The 14411-nt window shown below is 37.8% G+C and overlaps 1 protein-coding gene across 1 annotated transcript; it reads right to left on the bottom strand.

The window, feature by feature from the left end:
- Nucleotides 1-1148: 1148 nt before the first annotated feature.
- On the bottom strand, nucleotides 1149-5405 carry LOC127798472 (leucine-rich repeat receptor protein kinase EMS1). Its single transcript, XM_052332054.1, has one exon. The coding sequence runs from the start codon at nucleotides 5198-5200 to the stop codon at nucleotides 1301-1303; it is 3900 nt and encodes a 1299-aa protein (XP_052188014.1). The 5' UTR covers nucleotides 5201-5405; the 3' UTR covers nucleotides 1149-1300.
- Between the last annotated feature and the right edge of the window lie 9006 nt (nucleotides 5406-14411).

The following is a 14411-nucleotide window of genomic DNA, read 5'->3' on the forward strand; positions in this document are numbered from 1 at the left end:
ACTTAGAAATCATCATACATTTAGGAATATGACGACTTAAATGAGAGGTTCCTGATTTAGATGGACATGAATATTCTTTACCACACCCCTTGCATTTACACATTGGTTTGCCATCACTACCAACACCAATTTTCACAAAATGGTTCCACACATTAGAGGTTAAAATCTTAGGCTTTTTTTATTGTGATTGTGAGATGGATTCCTCATTAACATTACTAGGAATTCCTCTCGAAATTTGATCATCACCATCCATTCTAAATTTCTAACAGAAGAATCCTCACTGTAAATAATTAAAATAATTCATTTTAAATAATTAACACAAAACTTTAGGCTTTAGCTAGGCAAATAATTAACAAAAAAACTTAACTTACCTTGCTTTAGCTAGGCAATAGAGGCAGGCGGCGTGAGCGAGGCAGTGAGCGAGAGAAGGCGCGGGCGACAGAGGGGGAGCGAGGGCGACTGATGGGCGAGGGCGGCGAGCGAAGGGCGCGAGCGCAGGCGAGGGCGAGGGCGAGACAGAGGGTGAGCGAGGACGAGAGCGAGGGCGAGGGCGAGGGGCGCGGGCGCGGGCGAGGGCGAGACAGAGGGCAAGCGAGGGCGAGAGTGAGGGGCGCGGGCCAGGGCGAGACAGAGGGCGAGCGAGGGGCGAGGGCGAGGGCGAGGGGCGCGGGTGAGGGCGAGGATGATAGAGGGCGAGACAAGGGTGAGGGCGAGGGCGAGGGCGAGGCAGAGGGTTAGGGCGAGGGCGAGGGCGAGGGCGAGAGGCGAGGCTGAGGGTGGGGGGTTTTGTGGGCGATTAACGGGCCGGCGGGCCAAGCAGGCCAGCCCAGCCCGCCACCATTTGGCCCGCCGGGCCGGGCCAAATCGGCCCGGCCTTAAATGGGCCAGCAAACTGCTGGCCCTAGCCCGGTCCCGGGCCAGCCCATCGGGCCGGGCCCATTTTGCCATCTCTACCTACAACTAAAAATATTTTTACCATAATATTAACAAAATTTTAGGATAAAAGGATAATAAAACTCATGAATAAATATTTAATTTTTAACTTAATATCTACTAATCAGGTAATATTTTTTAAACATTTTTAAATTTTCTAAAAAAGATTTTTTGAAATTGGAAGGGCCCTACACTTTCTTCCTTTTGTCTTCCGTTTGCTTTATTTCAGAACTGTAAAAGTGCAGATCAGGAACAAGAACTTGGAAGTTGAAACCCCTTAACAGATCAAATGGATTATAGCCAACTGAGAATTACAACAACAGAGTTTGGCTAGACAACAACTAAGGCAAAGAAAGTTTAATTGCGTCTATTCATAATCTCTGATCCCTTTCAGGGACTTGAAAACGTTGAGCATTGTAGGGCGGCTAGCAGGATTCTCAGACAGACAAATGGCAGCAATCTGCAGCGTTTGAAGCATCATCTTCTTAGACTCCTCAGTCAGTACCATTGGATCAAGGACATCAACAGCCTCACCTTTCTTGATCTTCTGAAACACCCAACCGACCAAGTTCCCGCCTTCGATCTCTTTGAACTCCGGCCCTGTGGGCTCCTTCCCGGTCACCAGCTCGAGCAAGATCACTCCGAAGCTGTAGACATCGCCCTTCGTGGTGGACCTCCAGCTGTGGCCATACTCCGGCGGGATGTACCCAAATGTGCCGGCGATATCAGTGCTCACATGAGTCTCACAAGCGCTGATCAGTCGAGCCAACCCAAAATCTGCGACTTTTGGATCAAACTCATTGCTGAGCAAAATGTTGCTCGCTTTGATGTCCCGGTGGATTATGTGGGGAATGAACCCGTGGTGAAGAAATGCCAGACCGCAGGCAGCACCTCTCGCGATTTTGAAGCGTTTGTTCCAATCCAGGACCTCGAGAGCTTCAGTTCGGTTCCTCAGCCAAAGATCCAGGCTCCCGTTTACCATGTACTCGTAAACAAGGAGCTTCTCATCGCCAAAAGAGCAGTATCCAAGCAGTGGGACTAGGTTCGGGTGCTTCACCTTGCCTAAAGTTTCCATTTCTGCAAGGAATTCGCGATGGCCCTCAGCCTTGGCTTGGTTGAGCTTCTTTACTGCTACTATCTTCCCATCCGACAGAGTGGCTTTGTAAACAGTCCCGAAGCCCCCATCACCAATTATGTTCGTCTTGCAGAAGTTGTTGGTGGCTTCAAGAATGTCGACCAGAGTCAGCTTAAGCAATGGCATCTCGAACATGGCTATATTGATGCTTAGGGGCTCCTTGGATCGGCTGCTACTCAAGAAATAGAGATTGTGATCGACGGAGCTGTTGGGTTTGCTTTCTTCAGCGTGGCTCGTATCACCCTCCCGGCTGCTTCTGCTGTGCCATATTCGTAGCACAATAGCTACTGATAGAGTTACCAGTATAGCTCCAAACACAATCACTGACAGTCCCCAGAGATTTGACTGCAATCCTCTTCTCCCCCTCCTAATCGGGCATTCTGAACCCAAAATTCCACCACAGAGATCTGTGTTTCCATGAAGCGCAACCTTTGAAAGGTTTCGGCAAATTCCGTTCCTCGGAACAGGTCCTTCCAAGGCATTTTCTGCCAAATTCAGGCAAAACAGATTGACAAGGCTGCATATTTTCTCAGGAATCTGCCCGGAGAGTCTGTTCCCCGAAACATCCAAATACTCGAGCTGCATCATGTTTCCGAGCTCAGGAGGAATCTCCCCCGTAAACATGTTGCCGTGAAGATCCAGCGAGGTTAAGTACGACATATTGCCCAAAGATTGTGGCAGATTGCCATTGAAGAAATTACTGCTCAAGTTTACAGTTTCAATCCTCCACCCCGTAGAATCCAAAAACAGTTCCACTATACGACCCGAAAGCCTGTTTTGCTGAACATACAGACCGACAAGGTTCACCATCATCGAAAGAGACAATGGCAGCTCTCCTGTAAGCAGGTTCAAGCTCAAGTCTAGGTGGGTTAAACCATCCATGTTCCCGAAACTCAATGGAATTGGACCGGATAGCTTATTCCCAGTCAAATTGAGCTTCACCAATCCACTCAATTGGCCTAAGCTTGAAGGTATGACCCCTGTCAGATTGTTATTCCCTAAATACAAGCCTTGCAGCTTCAGAGAGTCCCCAAATTCAGCTGGAACGCCACCGGAAAGAAGATTCCCAGAAAGATCCAAGGTTGTGAGATTCCTTAACCGAGCAAGTGATGCTGGAATCTCCCCAGTTAACAAGTTGTTGTTGATGAGAAGATCCACCACCACCACACAGTTCCCCAACTCATCCGGTATCAAGCCATGGAATCTATTATGGGAAAGATCGTACACCCCATGGTGCTGAACAAAACTAGAGTCCGGGATGTCAACTTCGCGAAAATACCTTGATGGCTTGGAGGGAATTGGTCCAGACAGGTTGTTGTGGGAAAGAACCAAGCACTGTAACTGAGGAAGATCAGCCAGTTCCTCTGGAAACGACCCGTTGAACCGGTTGTTCCCGAGGTCCAATGTGGTTAGAGCAATGCAGTTCCCAAGCTCAACCGGGATTGTTCCTTCAAAGAAATTGGAATTCAAACTCAAAACAGAAAGAGCCCTAAGATTTCCAATCTCACTGGGAATTTTCCCGCCAAAATTATTGTTATTGAGCACAAGCCTCTCCAGTGCCAAAGCATTACCAATCTCTATAGGCAGGTTACCCTCCAAGAGATTGAATGCAGCTGAAAACTCCATCAAATTCTTCGAGTTCCACAAACTAACAGGAATTGAACCCGTGAAATTGTTCGAATCAACATCGAGAACCATCAGTGGAAGGTCGGACAAATACTCTGGAATTGAACCAATGATCTGGTTGTCCACCAGAACCAGCTGAGAAAGATTAGTACACATGATAAAGGTCTCTTCGATCGAACCCGAAAGATAATTACTGTCGAAATCAATCTCCGTCAATGCGACGGCATTGCAAAGTTCCCTAGGAATTGGACCGGTCAACAAGTTGCTGCTGAGGCTAATGTGGCTTAGCAGAGTGCAGTTTCCTATCTCGGGTGGGATTTTCCCAGAAAATCGGTTGCTGGAAAGCAAAATCGAATCTATCAGGTCCCATTGCCCGAGCCAAGAAGGCAATGGCCCAGAAAGCTGATTCCTTTCGGCTGAGAATGAGACCATGGGAAGGTTTCGGAGCTCTTCCGGCAAAGGCCCGGAAAGGAAATTGAAAGAGAGCATCAGAGTTCTCAAATTCCGGCAGTTTCCGAGCTCGGCGGGGATCGAGCCGTTGAGGTCGGCGTAAACGAGGTTCAGTATGGTCAAATTCTGCAACTTCCCGAATGATTTTGTGATTGAACACTTCAATGGGTTATGGGAAAGATCGACTTTACTTAGAGATTTGAGGTCCGAAATGGTTTCCGGCAACGGGCCACTGATTGAACAAGAAGGGGAAAAGAAGTTCTGCAGGCTCGAGAGTGCACCGATTTCCGGCGGCAACTCGCCGGAAAACAGGTTGATGCCGATGTATAGGTCGGTTAGATTCTTCAGGTTTCCGATTTCCGGCGGAATGGTGCCGGAGAGGGAGTTGTTTGAGACGTCCAGTGTAATCAAGGATTGAAGCTTGCTGAAGAGAGAAGGAAAGAGAGAACCTGTGAGTAGATTGTTGCCGAGGCCAAGGAACTGGAGGCGAGTGAGATTTTCTATCCGGGTAGGGATGTTTCCGGCAAGTTCGTTACTGGAGAGATCGAGCGACTTCAGCCAAAATAGATTCCCCAGCTCCGGCGGGATTTTCCCGGCGAACGAGTTCGGTCCGAGTCTAAGGGTTTCAAGATGAGTCAATTCACCGAGTTCACTCGGCAAATCGCCGGAAAACTGGTTGTCGCCCAAGTCTAGAGCCTTCAGCCGCCGGAGCCCGGCGATTCCAGGTGGTAATCCACCGTGGAGAAAGTTCGAGGACAGGTCGAGCTCAATGAGGCTAGAAAGAGAGAAGAGAGACGGAGAGAGGGGCCCTCTGAGAGACTGAGTCGACAGAACGAGGGAGGTGACTCGGCCCTTGACACAAGCCACGCCCTTCCATTCGCAGTGAGAAGAAGTGGGCGTCCATGAAGAGAGAACTCCAGGGTTTTGCAGACCCTCCTTGAAGGAAAGCAAGAGCTGCATTTCCTCTTCTTTCTCGTCGTCTCTTAGCTCTCCACTAATGCCATTCGAGAACAGCTGGAGCAGAAGGACGAGAAGTTGAAGCCGCCGGAGAGCCATCCCACCAGACTCGAATGGCTACAAGAGAAAACAATGGCCTTAGAAATGGAGTTTCAGAGTCTTCTTCTACCAAAGACTGGTTCAACAACCCATTTCAGATTTCAGAGAGAGAGAGATAGAAAGAAGCTTGAAAGTTTCAACCGGAGAGCGATAGCTGTCATGAAGCTCCATAGTCCAGAGCTTTTATGAGAGAGTGAGTGAGTGAGTTGCGATGGTACGGTACTCGAAGCAGAGGCAAACAATTGTTTTTGTTTCTTTTTAGAATATCTCGAAAAGGTATTGTCATATAAATTAATATAAGGAAAATATTTACCATGCGAGTATCATTATTCTTTTATTTAAAATTTATATATATATATATATTTTTTGATAAGTAATTTAAAGTATTATAACTCATCTTTTCATAAAATCTGAATAATAATGTTAAATTCGTATCACATATAAAAAAAACTGGAAACCAATTTTATTTAATATTTATTAAACTAAAATAACCCATTAGTACTATCTTTAAAATAAATAACACAATTTTATATTACTTACTAATTATAGTGGTTTTTTTGTAATTTAATTTAGAGAGTAGAGGAAAAAGGGGTATGAAAAAGATTGTAGAGTTGGGTCCGTCAGCATCCTCTGTCAATTCAAGGCATATATATATGGATGGAAAGGGCAAGTCACCAAAATTATTAGGCACGTGAACCCTTTGGACGCGGGCTTTGTTTTGGTTCATGGCCCGGCCCCCCCTTTAAAAGTTCATTTATCCACCTGGTACCCTACTTCTACACTTGTCTTGTCCTCTACCTATTATTCTAAAGTATATTCTGTATGTTTGATTAGGGTTATGCCATTACAAAATATTTGATTAGGACTTAAAATTTATTGAAATATTTGCTAATCTGTGTAATTTTCCATGATTTTCCTAGACCCGGTTTGGCTTTAATGGGTCTGGATCATGTCCAAATTTTATAAATTTGACTCAAACTTGGCCTGGCCTGGCCTGTCCTGCCCTATCAATATGTTTGTTTATTATAAATTGAGATGACACACACAAATTTATAATAATATAATTTAAAATTAATAATAAATCTACTCATTTATATAAATTATTAACAACTTTTTATAAAATTATTGTAAATTTATATATGTGGCATACATTTATTTATAAAAATTATTTGCAACTATGCATTTTCCAACCGGAAAAGCTGCGGTTCAGTTCTGGGGCACCGTTTAATGCAATTCGTCGTTTTCTCTAAAAAGTCAGTCAAATTACGTTGCAACCTTTTGAACTAATTACACTCGCATTTAATTCCTTCGATATATATCAAAACTGAATTTAAACTCGTTTGACTTTTGTCATTAGTGACAATCAATCTATAATTACTAACAAACTAAGTCCGTGTCCTCTTCCTATTTTAATTTTAAATTTTATATTTATTTTTAATTTTATATTTTGAGTGTTTTTTATTTTTAAAAATATATTTTTTTTTTCATTCTGTAAAATTATTTCTTAAAATAAAAAATTAAAAAACATGTTTACTTTAAATTTTAAAAAAATATATTTTATAATATTTTATTTAATAAATTTAATTATTAAATAATAAAATTCACTCTTTAATAAAATTTAATTATTAAAATAAATTAATAAATTTAATTAATAAATTACTTACATATATCTTAACGTTAATTTATATTAAATTATACACTTAATATATATTATATCTTATTTTATATTTTTAATTATAATATAAATATATTAAAATTTTAAATAAATATATAATTTTATTTTTAAAATTAAAAAATAATTTTTTCTTCTTTTCTTTCCTTCTTTTTTTTTTTTCTTTCCTTCTTTTATTATCTCTAGCACCTTGCATTTTCTCCATCCCAAATAACCATCACCAATTGAACATTTATATGATCAGAGTCTACCATTAAAAACTAAAAGTCAATGAGATTAACATACAAAAAAATAAGTCAAATTTAACAATTAGATTTTTATAGATCTAATTTTTAATTTTTGACCACAAGTGAAAAATAAACTACTAGTCGTCATTAGCTAACATGGGCAGTGGTCTCCCGTGATCAGAAACAACTATCCTACATCCAAGAACCCATCAACTAACATACCCAAAAACTAGCAAAAGAATAAAGATAAGAGATAAAATATGAGAGAAGAGACAAAACAAATAAAAGAACAATAAGGGATTGGCACGGTTGATAACGGTGGCGAGCACGGCCAAAAGAAAAGAAGAGGAGAGAGACCACTCAGACAAGAGATGATGGGTGTGCGAGATGGGGGTTGTGTATTTTTCACGTTTTGGTATTTTGAGTTTTATTTATAATTTTTTTTATTTTTAAAAATAGCAAAATAAATACATTTTCAGTGTTTTAAAAAATTAAAAACTCAAAACCAATTGAAAACACTAAAGAGAGGATGCAACCTAAATTTTTAAAAGAAATATATCTATTTTTTATCACCTATTAATGAATAATTACAAAATATACCTAGTGTTTATCTTAATATTTAATTTTATTAAATATTTTATTTAACTAAAATGAAATGAAATGAACTGAATACCTAGTGTTTATTTTAATATTACAAAAAATATCTAATATTTGTCTTAATATTACAAAAATACCTAATGTTTTTAACCGATTCAATTATTTTAGCTAAAAATGAAATAAACTGAACTGAACTGAACTCAATCCACAATTTTAATATCATTCGATTTCATTAATTCACTTTAACCGAAATTACATGCATTGCCATTTGGCTAATGGAGAGAGAGTCTATCGTGGAGTCAAAGTCAATGGAGATTAAGCGTTTAATGTTTGTTGGTGGAATTTCGTTTCATTTAAAGCGCGTAGGTACAATCGCCGATCGCTCCGTTGTACAAAGAACGACGTTTGTTTCATACGCTGTCGGCATGCGTGTGGCTGAAGATGGAAGACACGCAGTAATCATCAATAAACGATGTCATGCTCAGTACGACGGAGACAATTTGACGGCGCAGATCCTCTGATCATGTGCCCACATATTATGTAGGTAGTTGGCGGCACGCCGTAGCTTGCCTCTAGGCCCTGTTTATGATTTGGGTTTCACAATTTACATCAATATATATATATATATACACACACGTATAAAGAGATGGTACCATATTTACATGGATATTGATAATTAGATAATTATGTAATGATTCTAAACTATTGAGATTAGTGGAAGAAAATTGAATAAGATTTCTTAATTAACTTTAATATTTCTTATAATATTTTTTTTATTTAATATCGTTGAGTCTGCTAAAAGGTTTTGACTTGGTATAATAAGATTAAAAAAATTTCTGAAATTATTTTATTAACATACATATTTAAATATTCATATAGTATACAGACCTCTTCACCCCCTCCTTTGCCAACAAAATCTTTGCCCTAACTCAAAATCCTACCTCTGCCATTTGGTAATCCAAATACATCAACAAAAGTTTGATAGAGATCCCCTTTAAGAAATTATTAGAATCTCTCATGCCATTAGAAAAAAAAGTTATATAAATTGATCTTTATATTCCTATACTCTTCTCTCCTATCTTACCCTCTTGCACCACCATCTCTCTCTCTTTCTCTCTACCTAATTATAAAAAAAAAATAATAATAAAAGAAAGACTTGTGGTACTTGGCTAGGAACCGTAGTGTTGCTAGGGGGAGAAGAGATTGAAGAAGGTGCACCATTAAAGTTGTTATTGAATAGCATTCTCCACCTTTGTCGCTAGTTCAATTTTAGTTCTTAGTATGGTATTTTTCACCATAATCTTGAAAGAGCCCAAAGGAAGGGAAGAAAAAGAATAAAATTCTCTATAAATGCAATCATGATAAAAAAAAAGTAAATAAAAGAAGGGATGAAGCAAGATGAAACGAACAAAAAAAAGGTAAAAAAACAATGTAAAGAGAGTGGTGAACCCAACAATAAGATATGAGAAGTGAGAGAAAAAGAAAGAGATCGACATAGAGACAAAAGTATAAATAAGAAAAGTAAAAAAAGAAGATAACTACCACTTGAGGAGAAAAAAGAAGACAAAGTAAGAGAAGAGAATAAAAATTAAAAAAATCAGAAAAAATGATATTTTTGTTATTTGTCAAAAAATAATTGTTATTAAATACTTATAAATTTTAAATATTATATTTTTGAATTTTAGAAATATTAAATATAATTTCTAAGATAGAATGTGGTCCCTGAATATGTATTACCTCATGGTAATATATTTTATCCAAAATCAAAACACTAGTTAGCCTATGTCTACGATTATTACTCATACATGGCCTATATATATGGTTTATTACTTAAACATGGCCAACGCCAAGCCCTCGTGTGTTAAGGATTGACAAGAGTTGTCTTTAGGGCGTAGCACATATGACTGCGGGGTGGTAGATTGATGCCAAGAATTCAAGTTCTAATCTGATCAATCGTAGCCTGAGATTTCTGCTCTTTTAGGGTGGGATTCTTGTGGATAATCAGTACTGAATCTCTTGTTGACCATAACCCGCGTGTACCTGATTAATCTCTCCCCTTATCATGAAATAATTAAGGATCTTTAAGGTGAGAGATTTCACCTATTGATGCAAAGGTGCCAAGGATTGACAAGAGTTGCACACATTTACATTCTTATTGATATTTGTGCATTGGTCTCGTATCTTTTCAAAAAAAAATTGATTTTTTAACGTATAATATGTTTACCAGGCCCGGAGAGCAGCCGTGAAAATGAAGTGAACCAGTACGTCACCATCGCCATTGTATCAGAAGTGCTGGGCAGACATTGACGGCCCAGATTGATCTGCGTATGCATTGGATCATCATCTGACACCTTTAATTTATTTACGGAAACGTATACGTTTAGGGAAATTTACTCTCAGCAGGAAATTATTGCCAGCTTGAAGATCCAATCCAAGTCACTGGCTGGCCGATCCATCGATGCTCCAGAAATAAATTATCAGAAATTTAATTAATTAATTAGCAGCCCGAGATCCAGAGAATAGATTCGGCGATAGGACTTTGCGTGAGAAAGGCAAATTCCACCCACTGCAGCTGCTCCCGAAGCTCTCCCTCTCCCTCTCTCGTATAATTTTCCATCGTTTTCTCTCACTTTCCTGCAACCTTCCCAATCTCTCAGAGAAGACTGACACTAGTTTTTTTTGAATGAATGGGGGGTCGTTGGGATTTAATCTTTTACGTGCTGATAAAGAAATGGTTGGATCGATTGTTGAGGGTGAGTCGCTGATGAGCAGTGAGAGAGTGAGAGAGATCGAAGGAGAAGAAGAGATTCTTGTTTTGTGATTGGATTGATTGATTGATTGTTACTTATAGAGTGATGCATGCATACGTAACTGAGAAATACCCAGAAGGAATCCCTATTGTGCATTTTCCCATGCATAATATTCCCTGGGTTTAGCTTTTTCCCCAGACAAATTAAATTATGGCAAATGCCAATAATTTTGTTTTTATAATTTAAAAATAAAATTAATATTGTGCCATGCGACCAACAAATGATTCCCCTACTTATGCTAAACTAAGTTTCACCCTAACCCATTAACAAATAGACTAATGACCAAAATTTCGCCTTTAATTAAAGTTAGTGAAAAAGGCTAAAAACCTGATTCAACGATCCTGATATCACCTGAAAAAAAAAAAAAGTAACATAAATCCTCCTTAGTAAATGAATTAAAAAACAAAAAGACTTAGACTTAGTGAGTACGTAGTAATATGTATTATTGATAATGTAATATTATAATATTTGTCTCAAGATATAAGTCAAATAGTAGATAAGTGATACGTTGAGATTAATATCAATAAGTCACGAATTTGATACTTAATTTAAATAAGGGTAAAAAATTTGTCTATAATTTATTTTATTTGTCAAAATTGAGAACACAAACTATAAATGACTAGACAAATATGATAATCTTAAATTTCATAATGCTTAAAATAATAAATAGATCTCATCTAAAAATAGTTATTGTAAAAAATATGTCACTAAGTTAAGTTGTTCACCATCTTTTTCTTTTGGTTTTAGCCATCATTGTAATCTAACAAGGGTTCCAACAATCATCGAAATTATAAGACATTGCTAGGACTGAGTCTTTTTTTTTTTTTTTAAGTAGATAAAAATTAGGATTAATTTTAACTAAATTTCAATAGAATTAACATTTCTTGACAATAAATCGAATGCACAAAGACCTACCTATTTGATGAAAAATAAACTATGAATATGTGGGAGGAAAACGTGAAATGAAACCATGAGCCGTGCGAGAACAATTTAGCCAAAAGAAAATGTCAAAATCAATTTTTGTTCAAAAACAGAATTGGGTCTGTTCTGAAATCGGGTCACAATTAGACCTGTTTGTTTGTCTGGATTGGGCGATTCTCACCCCTTCGTCGAGCCACCTAATCACTGGCCCTTAAATCCTTGTGGGCTTCGGTTTGACGAAGCCCGCACTCCTGTCAAGCTTGCACCAACCTTTTGGACTGGGCCTTGCAATCTCCTCTGTTTATATACAATAATTTAATTTTTTTTTGTGGGTTTTTTTTTTTTTGGCTGAACAAAGAATATGTCCATTTCCATTTATTTTATTTTTATTTGGCAAGTAGTATAAGAGGTTTTTTTTTTTTTTTTTTTTTTTTTTGGGGGGGGGGGGGTGATGTACAGATGTAGTCAAATTTTGTTGACAAATTGACATTTTACCATATCCAAATTGAAGTCTTAAAAGCCAACATTAAAGTTCCCAAACATTATTTATTGAGGTAATGTTTGTTAAAATAAATAAAATAGTTTATCTATAAAATTTAAGATAAGTTATTCGAAAGTATAGAAGAGATAAATTTATTTTGAAAGTTCAAAATAAAAAGTCACGTGATTTTTTTTTAAAAAAAAATTAAGAAATATAATGAAAATTACTTTTGTCTGAAATACTTTTCATATTTAACATTTTTTAATGTATATCTTGGTTAACAAACGCTATATGAATAAAAAAAAAAGTATCAAAATCGTTTCTTAAGCAGATGATGAATTCATCAAGTTCTTTCAGACAATGCTCTTGATGAGATTTGAGAGTTATACTCACTCTGATCATAGTACGTGCTTGAAAAAAACCATCACAATGCCATACTTCACCCTCGGAAGGACTTGACTTCTCAACACCCCCACTACACGCGTTTTTGGCTGCTGAACTTGTTGAGGAAAACTATGGTTACATAGGAGATTCGTCCGATGGCTCATGTTTGCGTTAGGGTTCCTTCGTTGCCATTTTGGCCCCAATAAATGGTGATGACGGCAACCAATGAGGGTTAGATCATGGCAAGGACAAGGAGGAAGACGAATAGAGTTTTGAATTTAAGATTTGTAGTCGTTTTTGGTCGTGCATATAGCATGGTTTGTTCCTCTACTTTCAGAATCACTATGTCACACATATATGTACATATTATCTCATATATACCTATCTATTTTGTACCAAAGAAGTTGTTTCTTAACCTAAATAAATAATTTGTTACAATAAGAGATCAACTTTATCATTTATTATGTTTCATTTTTTTATAAAATTAAATTAAATTGTCACGAGTTGGTGGATTGTCCAGGCTTGCCTTGGTGGTTGCCAATTTCGAATAGAGTTTTCTCAATGAAGTCAAATTTTGGTACCTTATCTATGAAAAAATAAAAGGTCTCTTGATATGCTCCGATTTAGAATAATTCAAGGTTATTCCGTTATTTGTTGATCGATAACATCTCTATACCCTCAGCCACCTCAATTTACATCTCCTATTTCTTAACAGAGCGACATGCTCACATTTTCTTCACTTGTTCATTTTTTAAGAAAATCTTGACTTTTTTTCAGTGTCACGTGAAGTTTGGTTTAACTTGGTGACAATGAGATGATCGGGTGCTTTGGGCAGTGCATTAATGGCATGGCAAAACCACATGGTCGATTCCTTACCATCTTGTTCCCTAGGCTTTTGTGTACTTTCTATGGTGTGAGTGGAACAACCTTGGGAGGGCTCAACTCAACTTGCTTATTTAGATTTAGAGTGCTGTTTGGACCAAATTATCTACTTTACAGTTTCTTTGATTGTTTTAGGAGTTGGCTCTAATACATTTTTGGTGTCTCTTGGTGGGCCATATTCGCTAGTCTCATAGTTTTCTAGGCATCTTTGCGTGGCTAATGGCTTTAGTAGTCCTTTTGTGTTGTTAGGTTTTCTTCTTTTCGTGTGTTTTTTGCTCTAAGCATACCTTCTTAGGTTTTCTTCTTTTCTTTGTGTTGTTAGTTTTGGGGGTTGGCTCTAATACACATGATTTATCCACCCTTCAATCTTATATATACACATGTATATAATAACATGTCAAGATGATGAGGGAAATGCTCTTATGGGCATAATTATTTCAATACCCTTGAAAATTAGCCAATGATAACAAGGATATCTGTTTGTTAGAGAACCAAACTAGAGTCGTCATTTAGCCCAAATCCAAGAGGGACACGTGGCAGACCCAACCTTTACTCAACAAGGACTTCTCGGTATCCTCGGCCTCACCCATCATTTCGAAGTGCGTGGAGGTAGGGATTATCCCGAGCCTTTCGAAAATCGATCACCATATCCATTCCACCAAATATCATGGTTTTGTAAACATAATCCTTATCCCGAAAGTTTAAAAGGCGGTTCTCCTCTAGCGCATGAGGGAAAATCTCTAATTCAAAAAATGTCTTATATTAATAAGAATGAGGAATTACCTTATAAATTCAAGTGACCAAAATAAGTAGATAATCTTTTTTCTTTCATTTTTTATCAAATATTTCACTTTTCATTACTCTGTAAAATGACTTGAGCGTTAGAGTAATCAAGCAGAGCAAGTCCCCAACCCATTTTGCAGGTGCTTGAATCGAGATAAAAGAGAATAATCGATTACGTAACATGACAAGGCTTATTATTGAGTCAATTGCAAGGCTTAATTACTCATCAACTAATTTTTATTTATAACCTTATGTTTTGGATTAACTTTGCTACAACAGTCCTTGAGTATAGCTAGCAAGAGACATGTGTAAAATAAATAATAGATCATGTAATGGTAAGAGATAAATGCTTGTATAAACAAATAATAAATAATGTAATGATAAAGAATAAAGATGTGTAACACAAAAGAATATATAAAAACAAATAGGATACAACGTACATTTTTAAGGTAGG

Source organism: Diospyros lotus, chromosome 3, assembly GCF_014633365.1.
Source record: "Diospyros lotus cultivar Yz01 chromosome 3, ASM1463336v1, whole genome shotgun sequence".
NCBI classification, from domain to species: domain Eukaryota; kingdom Viridiplantae; phylum Streptophyta; class Magnoliopsida; order Ericales; family Ebenaceae; genus Diospyros; species Diospyros lotus.